General features: G+C 33.5%; 1 protein-coding gene across 5 annotated transcripts in view; it reads left to right on the top strand.

The window, feature by feature from the left end:
* Positions 1-17,899, top strand: part of GRIK2 (glutamate ionotropic receptor kainate type subunit 2) — a 526,713-nt gene that overhangs the window by 385,413 nt on the left and 123,401 nt on the right. For all 5 annotated transcript variants that reach the window (XM_084889359.1, XM_084889360.1, XM_084889362.1 and 2 more), the window contains exon 12: positions 10,881-11,104. In XM_084889359.1, coding sequence (XP_084745485.1) covers positions 10,881-11,104 — 224 coding nt within the window. The remainder of the gene's footprint in view (positions 1-10,880; positions 11,105-17,899) is intronic.

Below are 17,899 nucleotides of genomic sequence, written 5' to 3' on the forward strand. Positions count from 1 at the left end.
TGGTTTCTTTCACTGCGCAGAAGCTTTTTTAGTTTAATATAGTCCTATTTTTGCCTTTACTTCCATTGCTTTTGGGGTCAAATTCTAAGACAAAGGTACACATGTTTAGAACCTATTTTTTCTTCTATGTAATTTATTGTTTCAGATATTATATTTAGGTTTTTGACCCATTTTGAATTACTTTTTGTACACGAAGGCAAAATGTAGTCTAGTTTTATTCTTTCCAATTTTCACAGCACCATTTATTGAAGAAGCGTTCTTTTCTTCAGTGTATGCTTTTAGTTCCTTTGTCAAAAATTATAAATGTGTTGTTTTTTTCTGGGCTTTCAATTCTGTTCCAATGGTTTGTGTGCCTCTTTTTCTGCCAATACCATGCTGTTTTGATGATCATAGTTCTATAGTATAATTTGATGTCAGATAGTGTGATACCTCTGGCTTCATTCTTATTTTTATCCTTCCTCAGAATTGCTTTGGCTATTTGGCTTTTGTGCTCACTAAATCTCTTTGCTCTTTCCCCACTCTGGGCCAAGCCCTGCAGTGAACTCCGGGTTGCCTGGCTGCATCTGCGGCTCCTTTGAGCTCTTCTTCCTGTCGCCTCCCCAATTTGCTTTCACTTGTCTACCTTTAGATGTTTCAGTGTGTTTATCTTTCAGGCTTGTTTGTGCATTGAGAAGGTAATCCTTTGTTGAATTATAGCTGTTCAAATTGTTGAAACTTCAAGGGGAGAGACCATTCTTCTGACCTCCTAAGTTCTCTTTCCTTATAGAAGATGGAGCCATCACTAAGGACTTTAACCTTCTTGCATCATTCACTCAGGGGACCTCTCAGCCCCATAGTATTTATATATGACTATAATGACATCATAATCGTTATCATGACCCAAAGTACACTAACTCTTAGATCAATTCAGAAATGCAACTCTTTTCCTTCATGTTTCTTTTCCCCCCCCAAATACACTTGGTTTTGGCCCTCTGAAACCCACAAGTTGTTTAATGATTTGTTTCTTTATATTAATTGTCTCCTTGTCTCCTTTCTTCATATTTCTCCATATTCAGCTTCCTGTCTATGGATTTATTACTACAGCCACACTCTTCTGATACCAAATTTATTTTCTTCTGTTTTTTATAGCTTTTCCCCTCCTCAAAATGTATTAATATTAGTATTGTCTTCACTGTATCTGACTTAGAAGAATAAATTCAGATGGAGAAAACCCAGCAGTTGTGATGAGTGGAACCACTATAAACTGATAATAAGCTGCCAACCCTTCTGTAGCTGCTAGAAACTCTAGTCATTACACTCCCTTATATTCTGCAACCCTGTTTTCAAATGTTTGTTTCTACTTCTCAAGTCTTAAAGTTTAACGTGCTTTTTATCTTGGAAACCTGTTCTGCTTCCAAGAGAAGTAGCAATCCCTAAAGGAGAATGTCCTACCTCAATTTTCCACTATCAATTTGACAAGCACTGCTTCATTGGCACCTGTTCTTTCATCTTCTCTTCTAAGTTTAATGGAGAAATTGGCACTTCTCCTGCTTACAGATATTCTTTTCCGTTCCAATTATCTATTCAGAAATTTTTAGACAACTGTCTCTTTCTCTGCTTCAGACATTAAAGCTTTGGTCTCCTGATTCTTTTCCATTTGTAATTTTAAAAATCATGATTTATCAATTAAAAAAAATATTTTCAACCTCTAACCACAGTTTTCAATTCCTCTGAGGCAAACTTGTTTACCCAATTGGCTGCACATTGCCTCACATATTTTCCATGATAAATTTTAAACTAACATGTCATCAAGAATTGCTCTTATTGCCCTAAACAGTTTGGCTCAGGGATAGAGTGTGTGCCTATGGACTAAAGGGTCCCAGGTTCGATACCAGTCAAGGGCATGTTCTTTGGTTGCAGGCCCATCCCCAGTAGGGGGTGTGCAGGAGGCAGCTGGTCAATGTTTCTCTCTCATTGATGTTTCTAACTCTCTCTCCCTTCCTCTCTGTGAAAAATCAATAAAATATATTTTTAAAAGAATTTGCTCTTATTGATTTGTTTGACTTATAAAATACAGTAGATATTTGTCAGGCTTTATCTTACAGGATCTTTTTTTAAAAAACATTTTATTGATTTTTTACAGAGGGGAAGGGAGAGGGATAGAAAGTTAGAAACATCGATGAGAGAAGAACATTGATCAGCTGCCTTCTGCACACACCCCCACTTGGGATGTGCCCGCAACTAAGGTACATGCCCTTGACCGGAATCGAACCCGGGACTCTTGAGTCCACAAGCTGATGCTCTATCTATTGAGCCAAACCGGTTTCGGCATCTTCCAGAATCTTAAGGGGCTGTTTTCTCAACTCAGTACTCTGACCTAGGAGCACTCTTTCACTGTTTCCCATTACCATTCTCCTCATTTTCCAGGTGCTTGTCTTAGGTTACCACTTCCCAGTTGTATTTGTTACCTTTATGTATTCCGACTTTTAACTACTAGGAGGAGGAGTTTATATTCTAATTAGAAATAATACTGTCTTATTTCTTGTCAGATACTGTAGTAACTTCAAGCTTGACATATTCTTCTTTAATGAATACCCTTAAAAAAATCCATTCCAAAAACACAGAACAAGCCTGACAAAACTATGAGCCTTGGGGCTCCTGATTCAAAAGTAGTGTGTGCTGACCTAGAATTATGCATGAGTTAAAAGTGCTCCATGTGAAATTCAGCTGGCAATGAGAATGGGATATAGACAGAGACATAGAATTCTGGAAGATTGAGACCAAGAGCTAAATGATATAGGTTTGAATATATAAAAACAATCCTTGGACTCTGGTAGTGAATGCTCTTACCCAAATGGTGGACAGGGGGACAGAGTAGGGACTCATTATCCTGTTAATGAATGTTTAAAAGTTAAGCAGCAAGAGGTGGTATTGAGGTCCACTGTCCAAATAGTGAATTGATCGGGTAAAAGTTACATACCCTTCTCTGGGGCCACCCACTATGGAAACAAATTGTGACTGCTGATTGGAAAGTTTGAGAAACTAGAATCTATGCTTATTAGCTGCTATATTGGTCTTTCTTACTCAGTTTAATTCTCAAGTATTCCATTAATCTTCTCCTAACCCATTCCATTGATCTCTTCCTCATACCATTCATTGTGTTCTTATGGGTATTTATTGCTTTAGGGAATTTTATATAAGCTTTGGGAGGGATTACATTTAAATGTCTTTGCATCTCCACTCTGCTTAGTCTACCAGTAAATATGGATTGATAGGACCTATCATATTATTTCATAGTTGAGAAAATGCAAGGTTATTTTATTTTACTATTTATGTAACTTTTTTTAAACTAGTGAAAGAAAAGTATCATGGGCACAGAATATTTTTATAATCTAGTATTTGTTGCAATTTTTTATTTTTACATTTATAGGAAGATAAGTGGATTGATTATCGCTTTCTCTTAATCCTGTAAAAATGCCTAAATTTATATTTTAAAAAAGGGTAAGAATTGGTAGCCTTGAAATATAGCAGTATTTTCTCCAGTATGTTACTGGTATTTATATTGGATATCAAAGGTTCTATCTGGAATACGTATGAATGAGGAGCTTATTTTTATTGCCCTAAAATTTGGCTGCTGTTCAGGATAACTTTTATCTTAAAGACCCTTTTGTTATTGCATCCAGTTTTCTACTATCTAAAACTATCACAACAGTTGCATTTAGTATTAGAAAAATTTACTTTGCTGTTTTCATCTTTGTTTTTTAACATTTATATTCAGATTCACCTGTGAGTTATTCAAGTATTCTTAAATATATGGTGATATATTATTAAAATCAAATAAAGAAATAACAAGAATAGCCTCACTTTTTATTAACAAAGTATAGAAGTGACCTCAACTCAGTTATTACTTGAATTATTCAAATAGGCTAAGATGAAATTGCTATTTCTCAATGACATTGACAGGATGCAGTGACTTTGTTCTTGTTAAGAGAAGATCTTTGTAGGCACTGATGGTCAGATAGGCGATATAGGAGTACGGTCATGTACAGGTTCAGAAATACTGTGCACAGTTTCTTCCGTTCATTTTCTTTTCTTTCTATTATCTATACTAATAAAAGGGTGATAAGTAATTTGTCAGTACACCCTCACAGTAACAACCAAAGAGCAGGCTGCATGGGACGACAAGGCCGGCAGGGGAATTAGTGAGGGATGACCAAAGGACTGAACAGCAGGCTGTGTGGGGTGACCAGGATGGCACGGGGCTCAGTGAGGGGCAACCAGGCCAGCGGGGGGGTGGAGGGGGTGGCGGGGGCATTTGGTGGCAACCAGGCCAGCAGGGGAGCAGTTGGAGGTGACCAGCCAGCAGGGGGGCAGTTGGAGGTGACCAGGCCTGCAGGGGGTCAGTTAGGTGTCCTCAGGCAGGCAGGCAGGCAGGTGAGCAGTTAGGAGCCAGTAGTCTTGGATTGTGATGTCCCAGATTGGAGAGGGTGCAGGCTGGGCTGAGGGGAACCCCCCTTCCCTGTGCACAGATTTTGTGCACCGGGCCTCTAGTTATTTATATAATTCTAAGTTATCACATCATGGAAATATTATTTATCTTAAATATTTAACGGGTTGTAATATTTTACCAAATTCTAAGGCACAGTTAATTTTCTTGCAGTTGAATTTTAACAAATTAATTTAAAGAGATCACACTTATAGGGTAAAGATAAAGAATAAATAACAATGCTATTTCATTGTTGTGTAAAAATATACTGAGACTGAAATGAGAGGTGCAATAACACAAATTTTCTATTCTAAATCTGTCATCTTTTGTTTAAGATTGGAGTATGTTTTCCTGTAGAGTTTCATACTTCGGTGGGATTTTTCTGGAGAAGATCAATAGGATGATGAAATTGGGAGGTGATCGGAGGATTAGACATGTGTGCTGCACCCCTAGCATACTCAGCTCATTTACACGCAGAACCTTTGTAACTCACAAGGCCCTCTGCCAAGACTGCTCTGTTCAGATCTCACAGGGCCTTCCCCCTGACCTTAGAAGTCTCAACTCAGTGCCGGGACCTTGGAGAGTTCGTCTCTCTCCATCTTACTAAAAAGAGTGGCCTCCTTTTCTCCTCTAGTCACATTCTGATTCTCCTACCATGCTTTATTGTCCTTCATAACACACTTTACTACCAGAAATTACATCTTCTATTTTTTTTTTCATGTTTAGTGTCTGTCCCTTCATTTTATCTTTGTAGTATTATAAGCATCTAGCAGTCATTCAGGAATAAGTGTTTGTTTAATAAATTGGTGAATTGTGCAATGATAAATGAATAAGTAAATGAATGACTTCAAATAGGAGGGGACATTTTACATATTCTCCCTCAGACCTTAATTTTTTCTAAACAAAGATTGAGTAGTTGTATTTATAAACCTTTATAAAACTTAATTGAAAAGTGCAGATTCAGGGAATTTTATTAGTTATAGGAATCAGAGAAAACATGTTACAAAATATTTTTGTTAGAGAATTAATTTAAATGCCTGTGTCCTATACTTTGCCTTAGGCCTAGGGCATAGTTAAACTTTGTTAATACTTTGATAAAAAAATTTTGTTATAGTGAGGAATGTTCTAAATAATATTGTTCTGAACTCAATTTTAAAATTATTCTATGTTAGCTAATATTCTGTTTTTAAATAAACTGATCATAACAATAATTTATATCATTGATTATTTATAACTGTTATAATTCATCTATTATTTTAAAATAGATCCTGGAAATGCAATGTGCTTAATCCATTATCCCCTGAAGAATGATATACCAGATCAGAATTATAAGTTCACAATTCCATTAAGAAGGTTTCTTGTAGTTCATAGTCATTCATCATAGTGCTAGTAATTGTTTCTTGGTCCACTGGTTGTGTGCCCATAGCATTTAAATGGAGAAATGAAAAAAAGGCTTAGCAGAAAATATATTGAAGAAATAACAGCTTAAATCAGTAACAAGAAATTCTGTGAAAGTTTCATGGGTTCAATAAATAATCTGACGTTTTAAGTAATATTTTAAGTTACTTCTAATTTTTATTTTGAATCTTTGCATATAAATTTGTTTCAAAGAAGCTATCTATCATGTATCTCTTCTCAAGTACATGCTTGATAAATACATGATATTTTAAAGTTTGAATAGTATTGTGTATATTTCCTTATTTTTCATGTAGGTTTAAATATAAGGATCACTATACATATACTAATAAAAGCCTAGGTGGCCCTTGTGCCCTCACACATGACGTTATCACAAGATGGCTGCCACAAGGTGGCCACCACAAGATGGCCATGTGCACAGTGGAGGCAGGGCCCAGTGGTTGCTTCCTGGTGAGGCCTGAGGGTCCTGCAGTACTATGTGGCATGGAGGAAGCCTGTCCCGCTGTCTCCACCACCTTGAGTGGAGGAGGTGGGTCCCAACGAAGGAAGCAGGTCATGACAGGGGAGGGCAGTTGTGGGCAATCAGGCAGGCAGGGAAGGGCAGTTGTGAGCGGTTGGGCTGGCAGAGGAGGGTAGTTGGAGGCGACCGAGCCTGCGGGGGAGGGCATTTGGGAATGAGCTGGCCTGAAGAACAGACTCTAGTCTAGTTGGACAAGAATGAAAGCAAACCAATTAGGAGGTCTTGTTAAGAGTCCAGGAGGTATAAAGATGTGACTAGGTAGATAGTGCTGGAGATTGTTTGCCATACGTACAAAGAGTGAACTATGTTTCCTAAAAGTGCACACAGAGGCAAAGCATTTGTTCACATTATATATTGCAAAGAGTTTAGGAAGGTGTGATCTCACGTATAAGTGATATTAATATGTATAATTAACCTGGTTAAATATCTTGAGATAAAATATTTCCAATTTATCCATATGCAGTTTCTACCTTAATTATTTTACCAACTTAAGGATTTCAAAACATCATAGGAAAGAAAACAATACATAGAACTGGGTTTTAGTTAAATTATAAGAACTTACAGAAGGATACAGGAGCGGTTTCCTGGACCAGATCAAAAATAATGTTATTATGTTCTCTGATTAGTAGGACTTCATAAATGTTCTCAATATGATCAAATTTGGAGTTACTGTGCTATTCATTAAGATATGCTTTTATCTATTTTTGTATTAGAGAATTGAATAACAGATCAAAATGTAAAGTTATCATTTTTCTATGAGACTTTAATCAAATGATTGCCATTAGCTATCTAACTCCATAAAAAGAATTATTTTGTTTTCCCTAGACAGTTAGTTCACTAGAAATTGTATTACTGCACCAATAAATCTTATTTCTAGGGTAAGGTCAGAAAAAGAGTTTAATGTAAAAATTATCTGAGTGATTCTCTTTGAAAATTTTAGTAAGTTAAATGGAAACTGTATTCAGCAAATATTTACTAAGCAATTCCTACATGTCAGATTTTGTCTAGGGCCTGAAGGATGTTAGAATGGTTATGATCATAGGCCTGCATAAGACAATTTGGAAGAGTTTCACATATAATGATAGAATATTACATCAATACTTATTAAATTAATAATGTAGTTACTTCCCTGACAACTTTGTGAAATTTCCAGGGAGAAATACTTTGCCATTCCATTTAGTTCAGAGCTCTGTGCTTTGATTGAAGGGAATGCCTGTAGGTGTCAAAGAGATTATACTCTTATAGAAACAGAAGCAAGACAATTACAACGATATGTACATTCAAACCTTTCAGATCATATTAGTTGAGTTAAATGTGAAAACAAATCAGCAATAACATAAAGTATTGTTAACAGGTTCAGTTACATGTTTAAGTTTACAAGGGCTATAAAATACATTTAGAAGAAATTAATATTTATAGAATGTTCAGGAAAGGTTCACAAGAAAAACAACAACACAGAGATGTGTCTCATAGAATTTGTATAGTGACAAAAAGGAAAGATTATTTGGGGCTGGGAAACACAGAAATAGTGTAGCAGAACAAATGGGTATGATGCATTTGAATGAATATACAAAAAAATAGTGGGAAATGAGTATACTTAAGTCGTCTTTCGATCAATACATTTTAAAATATATTTGTATTGATTTTCTGCTAGAGGAAGGGAGATGGAAAGAGAGAGAGAAACATCAATGATGACAGAATATCAGCCGCCTCTCAAATGACCCCCACAATGGGGATTGAGCTTGCAACCCTGGCATGTGTCCTGACTAGAAATCCAATAGTGACCACTAAGCAATGCTGTCCTGGTGCCATGCTTTTTAAAACTCTCACCACTGCTTTTTCACCTAGAAAAAGGAAGTCACATTACAAATCTGGCAGAGCTGCTTTGAAGATTAATGGAAGTGATTTGGTCAAAGAATATAACTCAGTCTTGACCCCTAATGGCCACATTTAATGCTACCTACTACTACTTTGATATTTCTTTTGCCTGCTGCTGCCACCTTACCAATTCAAACCTTTGTCAGCTCAGACTCTTTCTTTAAGCTGCACCACTAGTATAATAGGTAGAAGGATTTGGTAAATCCTTTGCTAACTCAATCAGGTAGAGCTGAGCTTTCCCTTTTCTTTGTACTAGTCATATGACATAACAATTTACATACATTTATTTTTCTTTTGCTGAAATAGATTTTAAAACAATTTTGACCCCTAGCTTCTACTAATACAACATTACTTTATTCCTTAAAATAATAAAATCAATTACTGACTATATTTTCATAAAGTCATAACCTGTATCTACAAAGATAAAAACTTCTTGAATTATTTCATTTTACCATCAGGCTCTTTTCTTCCATTGCTCAGCCTTTAATAATATGAATTTTGATGAGAAAATACCACATCTATCATTATAAACATCTTTATTATAATGACATTTTGATTAGATTTCAAGATGATTATATTATTGGTAGACTTGTAAAGAAGTTAGATCTTATTTATGGAGAATGCTATTATGTATAAGTAAATACTCATATTTTCTGCTGCAAGATTATCCTGAAGATTGTTTACATGGATTTAAAAAAATATATTTGATATGCAATTAGAGGCTGATTATTTTTAACAATTAATGTTTAATAAGTTTATGTGTTTTGCTATTACTAATGACAACTAAGTTCTAATTAATTAATCCACATAACTCATTAAATCCCACTGATTGGGGATGTTATTAAAACAACCAATTGTAGTTTGTTTTTTTTTTTAAATTAATAGACATGCATTAGAGAGGTTTTAGGTTTACATAAAAATTGTGCAAAAATAGAATTTCCATGTACCTTCTCCCATCCTACCACCCTCCTCTCCCTAGTTTCTCTTATTAACTGCTTCGATTAGTGTAGTACTTTTGTTACATTTGATGACCACCATTTATACATTATTATTGGCTGACATCTATAGTTTATGTTAGAATCCATTCTTTGTGATACTCAGTTTAATGGGTTTAGAGTGTTATGTACCCACCATTGGAGTTTTAGCAGAATAGTTTCACTGCCCTAAAAATGTTATATGTTCCATCTATTCATTTTTTCCCTGTTGTCTTGAAACTTTGGCATCCACAGATCTTTTTACTCTCCATAGTTTGGCCTTTTCCAAAATGTCATGTAGTTGGAATCATTCTCTATAAAACCTTTACAGACTGATAGCTTTCACTTAGTCACATAGCATTTAAGGTTCTTCCATGTCTTTGATGGCTTGATAGCTCACTTCTTTTTATTGCATATGAGTGGTTCCTCTTTCTGCTACACACTCAGGAATGCACACAAATATGTACCCAAAGTAACAGTATCAACAAACCTAGAAACTTAGGAAAGTTCCTTCTACAATTCCTCCAACAATTTCTGACCCAAGGAAAAAATAGAGGCCCACTTTTATTCTTTGATATGTCTTTCTTTAGCTCTCTACCATGAGCATTTCTATATTGTCTGAAAACTCAGTATGTTTACAAAAATAAATGGAAAGTAGAAATATAATTTCTCGTCATAGATGGAATAGATGCTTTTGTTATTTTAAAATATTTTAATTATTTCTTTCATATATTAGAGCGCAAGTTCATCCCTGACAGATGGTTATAACATAATGAGTGAAAAACATTAGTAATTTAACATATTTAAGCTACCGTGGAAAATTAGCGACTTCGTGAAAATTGAAAAACTCATTTCCTAATGCGATTTAGATTTAGGCAAGGCTGCAAGGATTTTCATTAAATAATATAAAAACAAATTAGAGGGATAGAAAGAAAACTCAGGGACAGTAAACAACATCACATTAAAATATGATTTCACAATGTTAACTATTGAAAGACCAAATGCTTTCAACTGCACTTTTTCTTGTTAAAATGAAACAAAAGATGTTTATTATCGGCTAAATGATTTTAGGTAGCTATTATTATAAGCTTTTAGAATTTGACCAACATATTTGCAAAATTATAATTGACTAGAGGCCGGGAACATGAATTGGTGCATGGGTGGAGTCAGACCAGCCCACCCTCATTTGGTCTGATCAGATAGGCTGGCCCGAGGGAAGGGCCAATGTCTGTTGGCCAGCTGCCCCCACCCCCTGGTCAAACTCCTGGTGGAGGGGGCAATTTGCATATTACATTATATAGGATATTAAATGACTTTTGAAGTTGAGATTTAAAGTCAGTATATTTTAGTGGTGTAATAATTCCGGTACTGAATGTACAATTGTTTCTTCAGCATTTTCATCATAAAGTTTTTTTCTTTCCCTTTATACTTGCAATAAATCTTGGTGTGCTAATCCAGATGCACGTAGAAATGAGTAGCAGAGGAAAGCAGTGAGGAATGTTTTAAATGTTAATGTGATCTTTACTGAGACAACTGTCAAGTGTAAAGTCTTTGTTTTACTTTGGTTACTGGCTTCTTTCTTGTGACTTAGAATTTTTCTTTTTCTTTTTTATGTTTCTCTCTACAGAAAGCTGACCTTGCAGTTGCTCCCTTGGCTATTACCTACGTTCGAGAGAAGGTCATCGACTTTTCCAAGCCCTTTATGACACTTGGAATAAGTATTTTGTACCGCAAGCCCAACGGTACAAACCCAGGCGTCTTCTCCTTCCTGAATCCTCTCTCCCCTGATATCTGGATGTATATTCTGCTGGCTTACTTGGGTGTCAGTTGTGTGCTCTTTGTCATAGCCAGGTAACATGCTCACTTTTGTGATTTTTTTGGCAATTGTTACCTCTTTTTTCTAACTAATAATTGTCAAAAGTCACAATAAGTTTTCTTTTTACTTCCCAATGAGGTGCTGAAGAATAATGAACTTTAAAATGTCATATAACTTATTAAAATGTTCTAGGATATCTTTTGGGGCAGAAAGAATGCTGGTTGTGTCAATAAGCTATAATTGTGGTAGAGTTTACTCTTTTTCATCAAAATCTAAAAGAAGTCCTAATCACCAGGATATAAAATAATTTCTTCATTCTGAAGATTTCTCTTGAATCAGACAGCAAAATATTAGTATGTTTTACTAATTTGAATTATTAAATCATTCATAAAAAATGGTAAAATTTAAAAGGAAGCTTTTTGGTCTTTTCAATCCACGATATAGCTTAGTTGAGGTGGCTTTTGCTTCTCTATTGTTATTTTGGAGGTGGAAATTTAATCATTTCTCATTTATACTTACCTCACTATCACATTTTTTAACAACTAGATAATTTCAATATGATTTAGTTTTCTTTTGCCTTCATTAAGAACTTGAAATGAACGTGAAAGTCACATATTCATTATAAACGTTGAATTTTTATATTTTAGTGCATATCAGAAAAATAGCTCTAAATCCAACATGAGTTAGAAATCTACTATAGATCTTTCATGTTGATAAGTTTGATAATGTAAAACTATAAATGTGTTTTCCTCTATTATTAAAATTAAATATGTATTTTTATACATACTTAATTTATTTTTTTTACAGATAGGAATGGAGAGGGATAGTTAGAAACATCAATGAGAGAGAAACATCGATCAGCTGCCTCCTGCACACCTCCTTCTGGGGGTGCACCCTCAACCAAGGTATACACCCTTGACCAGAATCGAATCTGGACCTTTTGGTCCGCAGGCCGACACTCTATCCACTGAGCCAAACCGGTTTCAGCTAAATACGTATTTTTAAGTTAACATTAAATAGGTACTGCCAATTAAGTTAACACTAAGGATATTTATCTTTCTTTGAACTTATTAATTTTACAATGAAACGATATCAATTTTTCCAGCAGTAAAAAACATTTTGTTTACACAATTAAAAAGAAAATAAAATTAGTTATAGAAGTAGCATAATATTCTTATATATTTTTACATTTCTTTTTATAGTTATACACAAATATTTTCATATATTTACAGATAAATATTATACAAATGTATATTTCACCTAATTGGTTCACTATTAATACTTGAATTTTTCAGACAATTATCACTTACCTTTGACTGAAAATTTGTATTGGAACCATTTATACATATAACTTTTATAGCTGTATGGTACAAATTGTTAACATTTTTATTTGAATTTTCTGTTCCTAAAATGGAGAAATTAGAGTATCAAATTCTTAAGCTTTGAGCTTTAGTTTTTTCTATGACTTTTGAAAATAAAATAGCCTTCTCATTTTCAAGCATCTTTGGTCAAAGTATATGATTTTTATAGTGACTAACATGAATTATCTTGTTTCATATGTATTCAGGATACATATGAGTTCAAGGATTTCAGTTTCAACTCTTCAATGGCTAAAGATCACTGAAACCTGTCCACAGGACAACGAAAAAATAAATACTGCAAAGTATATAAATCAAAAAACAAAAAAACAAAGTATAGAAAAAATCTGCAAATAACACCTGTTTCTATTATATATGAAATAGTTATATATTCTATATTAAATAATAAATAATATTAGACATACTTGGTAAAATAATATATAAATAAAAATAAACTATAGAGTTTTCTCAGAATATTTTGTTCAATTCTCAATATTAAATACTTTGAAGATTGCCAAGTTTTTGTAAATGCAGTAAAATCTTAGATTAAAAGAAAATTTCTTAGAGTCCCTTTAAATTCTAAACTAAACCTCCGAACCAAATGAATTTGTATAATTAAAACCTGTTCTGACATGGCACTGAATTCCTGCTACAATGGGAGAAGTTCATGATGTGCAAATAAAGAAAAAATCCCTATTTTAAATTTCAGAACTTAATTACCTTTTTAGAAGGTAATTTAGAACTTGGCCTTGAATTAAATTTATAAAATATTTACCCAAACATTTACCTAAATAAGTAAAAATTTACCTATTTTTATGAATGCCATATTTAAATATATATATTTTTAAAATTATAAAATTTAAAATATATTTAAATATTTAAAAATTACTTGTATCATATTTCAGTGGAGAGAAATGCGCAATGATAAAAAATAAAGCATTCTGCAAATTGTTAGTTATCATTAGAATGCCAGATTTTAGGTTTATTGAATCATCTGCTATATCACAGTATTAACAATACTAATTTTATGATAAATTAAGAACTGATCAAATTGTTAGAATTTATGTTTTTAAAACTTGGATTTAAAAGTTGATTGTGACTGATAACTTTATAAAATTTCCCATGACTATTATCATTTTATATGGAAAAGATAATCCTAAAAAATACTTAATACATGCTCTAAATTTTTAAATCAGTATTGAAGATAGATGGTTTTATTTGTTTTTCTGGGTATGGTTTTATAATCTATGTTACCTTGAAAACAGTTGCATTATTGATTATAGCATAATGACATAACCAGCATGCTTATCTGAAGAAGCTAAATAAGTTTAGGAGTAAAGATGAACCTGGGATACTGCGTTCTAGACATAGAATGGCCTTATCCAGGTGTCCTAGCAATAGCTCTTAGCTGGCAGAGGATTAGAAAGAAATCTTGCCCATGATGGGCTTGTAGCTATTGTATTTGCCCCTAAACACTTCCCTCTTTCTACTCTTTTTTCTTTGAGCTAGGTATATTAGTATAAAAATGTCAGTTAATCATATAAAAACTGGTCAGGGAAACCACCCTTTACACTAACAATGAGAGGTATTTTTCACCTTGCTTCAAATATTTCCTTTAAGAAAGAACAGATGCTATTGATACAATAGAAACTATTTGTATGGTGAGTCAATTTAAATTCCCATAATATTTTTAAAAATATTTTAAATAATTTTTAAAAATATTTTAGCTATAATTGTCTATAAGGCAAACAGAACTGTTCTGAAATACAACATGTAAATCTTGGTTTATGGTTCTTGGTAGTTTGTTATATGGAGTTGAATAACTAAGGACCATTCTTAAAATAAGGGAATAATAGTACACTAGTTTCCCTCCAACAGGATTGATGTAACCTTAATAATTATCCAATGAGTATATGAGAACATTGCATATTTTATTCTAAGGTTGGAATTAAAAAAAAAAAAAAGCAAATAAACTCGGAAAAGAAAAATAATACTATATTAAATTTTGTAGTAAAGATATCATTAACAGAAATTTCTTACATTATTAAATGAACAAATGGATAGGGTCAAAATAGGAAAAAGTAAGAAAAAGGAAATCAACATTGACTAACCTGGCCTTCTTAGGAAGAATAGCACATTAAAACAATATTTAATGTGTCAAATACATAACATTCGTTTTTCTAAGTAAAAAAAGAATATACAAATTTCTTATGTACTTTTGCATTTACTTGCTTTGCATTTTTTCAGAACATTAGAATGCTATTTATAACTGCACTAGGTCATAGAGGAAGTTATCCTTAGAATCTGCTTGAGGTTTTACTATTACTGTGAACACCAGGACAGTTTTGACATATGTTTTGGCTCCAACATGGTCTGTGGTCACAAGATGTCGAGGCTATTATTGCCTTACTGAGAGTCCTTACACTTGTAAAAGTAGTCTGTATTTCTCTGGGCACTCAGAAGTAAAGATGTTCTAAACATAGTTGTTTTTGATGGTTTAACCAAGTTCAGAAAACCGTGTCCAAAGTGCTTGCATTAACAGCTTTGATCTTGGCTCCTGACTAATGTGCAATAGCTTTTATATTCCTGTCACAATGATGGGTGACATTTAATGTACGGTGAAGGGCAACAATGAATTATTACGCACTTGGAAATGGATTACTGTTTTGGTGGGATGTTCAATGTTAAACTAATCTGCTGTCAAAAAGACAATCATCACCCTGAAATGAAATGCCATGCCAGTTTCGTTGTGTGCCTTTGTCACCAACTTGCCCACCTTTTACTGTAACACAATTTCAGTTTTACCTTTCCATATGTAATTTTAAATGTATGTTACGTTTATTTTTTTAGCCTTTTTTTTTTGTTAACTAAATCACAGGGAAGCTTATCTGCTGTGCCTCTTCCCATTTGGCCATTTCTCTGAAATTTAATGAAAATTTGTTTTAAATCATACTATTTTGCTAATATGCCTTTTACACATATGAAAGTGATTGTTAACATTGACTACATTAACAATTACGGACCTAAAAGTCAACATTGATTAAAAAGAAATTCACTTTGAAAAATGTTTATGCAAAGGATAAGATTACTTCTTCTTAAGAGTTTTCTTCCACAATTGTTATTTGGCAAACCCATTGTAGAATGATTTACTAAAAGTATTATTACTACTTTTAGTAATTTCTGCGATTACCAAGTAGACAAAGAGTCACTAACGCAGAACATAATTCTTAGCTGGTATAATCAGTAGAGCCAAACTAATTGAAACTAAGGTGTTCAGTGACTTCTTTTCAGGTCTGGTGAATATGGAATCGGAATAATTGAGGCAGTTGAGATTTCAACTGAAATTATATATATAGGGGAAAGAAGAGAATCTCAATTATCATAAGAAAAGATGCACTTATTTTTTGAATATCAATTTTATATTTTAAACATTTGAAAAATTTGAGGAAAATTAGTAAAAAATGCAACTTAAAATTAAAGTGCTTTTTACTATAATCTGTAATTAAATTCTTCTTGACATATTCTTCTAAAGATAATTGTACTTGAGTATCTTTTAAAAATATGCACCTCTTTCCAAATTTTTTCCACAAATATTTTTTATTATTAGGACAAACTTAGAGGCAAAGCAGAAGTTTGATAGCCCATTTTTATTTTTCATATTCTGTGGATAAAATACTTAACTCTGTCTTTCCTTGCCTCCATCACCAAATTTATTTCAGATTTCTAGAAGCGAAAAAGCTGCCTGTTTAGTCATTACAAATGGATTCACCCACTCAATAAATATATTGACCAATCAGTTTCTAGGAACTATAGTCACCCTATGATCATTTGTTTAAATTTAAAAGTCTTACAATATCTAGCTCAGTAAATCACAAATACTAATTTTAATAAATTACAGTAGCTCAGTAAATCACAGATACTAATTTTAATAAGTTACAGTCTATAGATTCACATTAAGAAACTCAAGAATGCTAAAAACTTGAATGATTATTATATTTGCTACCAAAATATGGCACCTCTATTTTTAAGGAATCCTTTACGGAACATGTAATTATGTTTTACACACACATTTCCTGATAAGAAACAGTAGTTTTGTAAGTAATTAATTTTTTATTTGGAAAAGTGATATAGTAGCTTCTCTGACAGTTGCTGCCATGTCTCATATATTTCTAATTAAGGTTGAAAACTATTATGACAAAAACAATACTGTGAATTACTCGTTTTACTTCCTTTTTTAGTTCTTCCTTCTTTAAAATTTTTATTTATTTATTTGTTTATCTATTTATTTTGCTATAGGGGAAAAAAATTATTTGAGGTGATTCTTAAGAACCAATAAGATTTTGAGAACCAAGCATCTTTCACCAAGTGATCTGCTTATTCTCCCATATTTTGCAATATCTCCATAGCTACATCTCTCATAGCTGCAGAAAGCTGAATTATGCGCCGGAAGCCATCTCCCTAGCTTGTTTTGTCTGCGCTAATTATGAGAACAAACCTGCACTTCCGTTTTTCTATAACCGCCAGGAAAATGACTCCCTGGGACTCTTGGGGTGGTTGTCAGTCACCTAGGAAAGGTCTTCAAATTTCTAAACTACCCCAGGAAAGTCAGTGTCCTTTAAAAAAAGTGACCAGTTTCTTTATGAAATGTTTTAATTTACAATGTCTAGTCAGGTGAGGCAAAAGCTTTTATATGAGCATACACCTCGAAATCTGTGGAGTCTGTGCAGGAAGCCAGTGCAAGGAAGAAAACAAGGAAATACTTAAGTGCTCACTAGGGGGTTGTTTGTTTGTTTTATTTCTATGTATTTTTTGTACAACAATAGAGTGCACTGCTCACAAAAAGGAAGTTGTCTTGAGAAATGTATAGAAATAGGTCAGTTTTTTTTTTTTTTCTTTTGATGGTAAGCATGATACCTGAATTAGTAAAATTTTTATTTAAATGAAGCTGACTTTATGCTGTAGATTCTTGGGAGTAGGAGTTCTTTCAAATGGATGTTTTCCTATATAGTCTTATACTGGGCTTGGTGGGTACAAGTCATTGAGTAAGAAGAGGAAGAAAACTGATCCATACTGCTTGTCAACAATAGCCGGGTTATATTTGAGGACCATGGAGAGATTAGCTTCTTTTTTCAGTAACACTATGTTTGTTTGTTTTTATCACCATTTATCCCTCCTTTACCCTCTCCAGGCTCCCCAACCCCATTTCCTTCTGCTAATGACCATATTGTTGTTTGTCTATGAGGCTTTTTTATTTGTGTTTTTGTTTGTTTGTTTTGTTATCTTAATCCCTTCACCCTTTTCACCCAGCTCTCTTACTCCCTCCCCTTTTCCCTCCAACAGCTACAAGTCTGCTCCTATTTTGTTCATTAGTTTATTTTGTTCAGTAGATTCCACATGTAAGTGAAGTCATATGGTATTTGGCTTTCTCTGACTAGCTTATTTCACTTAGCACAATACTCTCCAGATCCATCT

The sequence above is a fragment of the Pipistrellus hanaki genome (genome assembly GCF_964339955.1).
Source record: "Pipistrellus hanaki genome assembly, chromosome: 7".
NCBI classification, from domain to species: domain Eukaryota; kingdom Metazoa; phylum Chordata; class Mammalia; order Chiroptera; family Vespertilionidae; genus Pipistrellus; species Pipistrellus hanaki.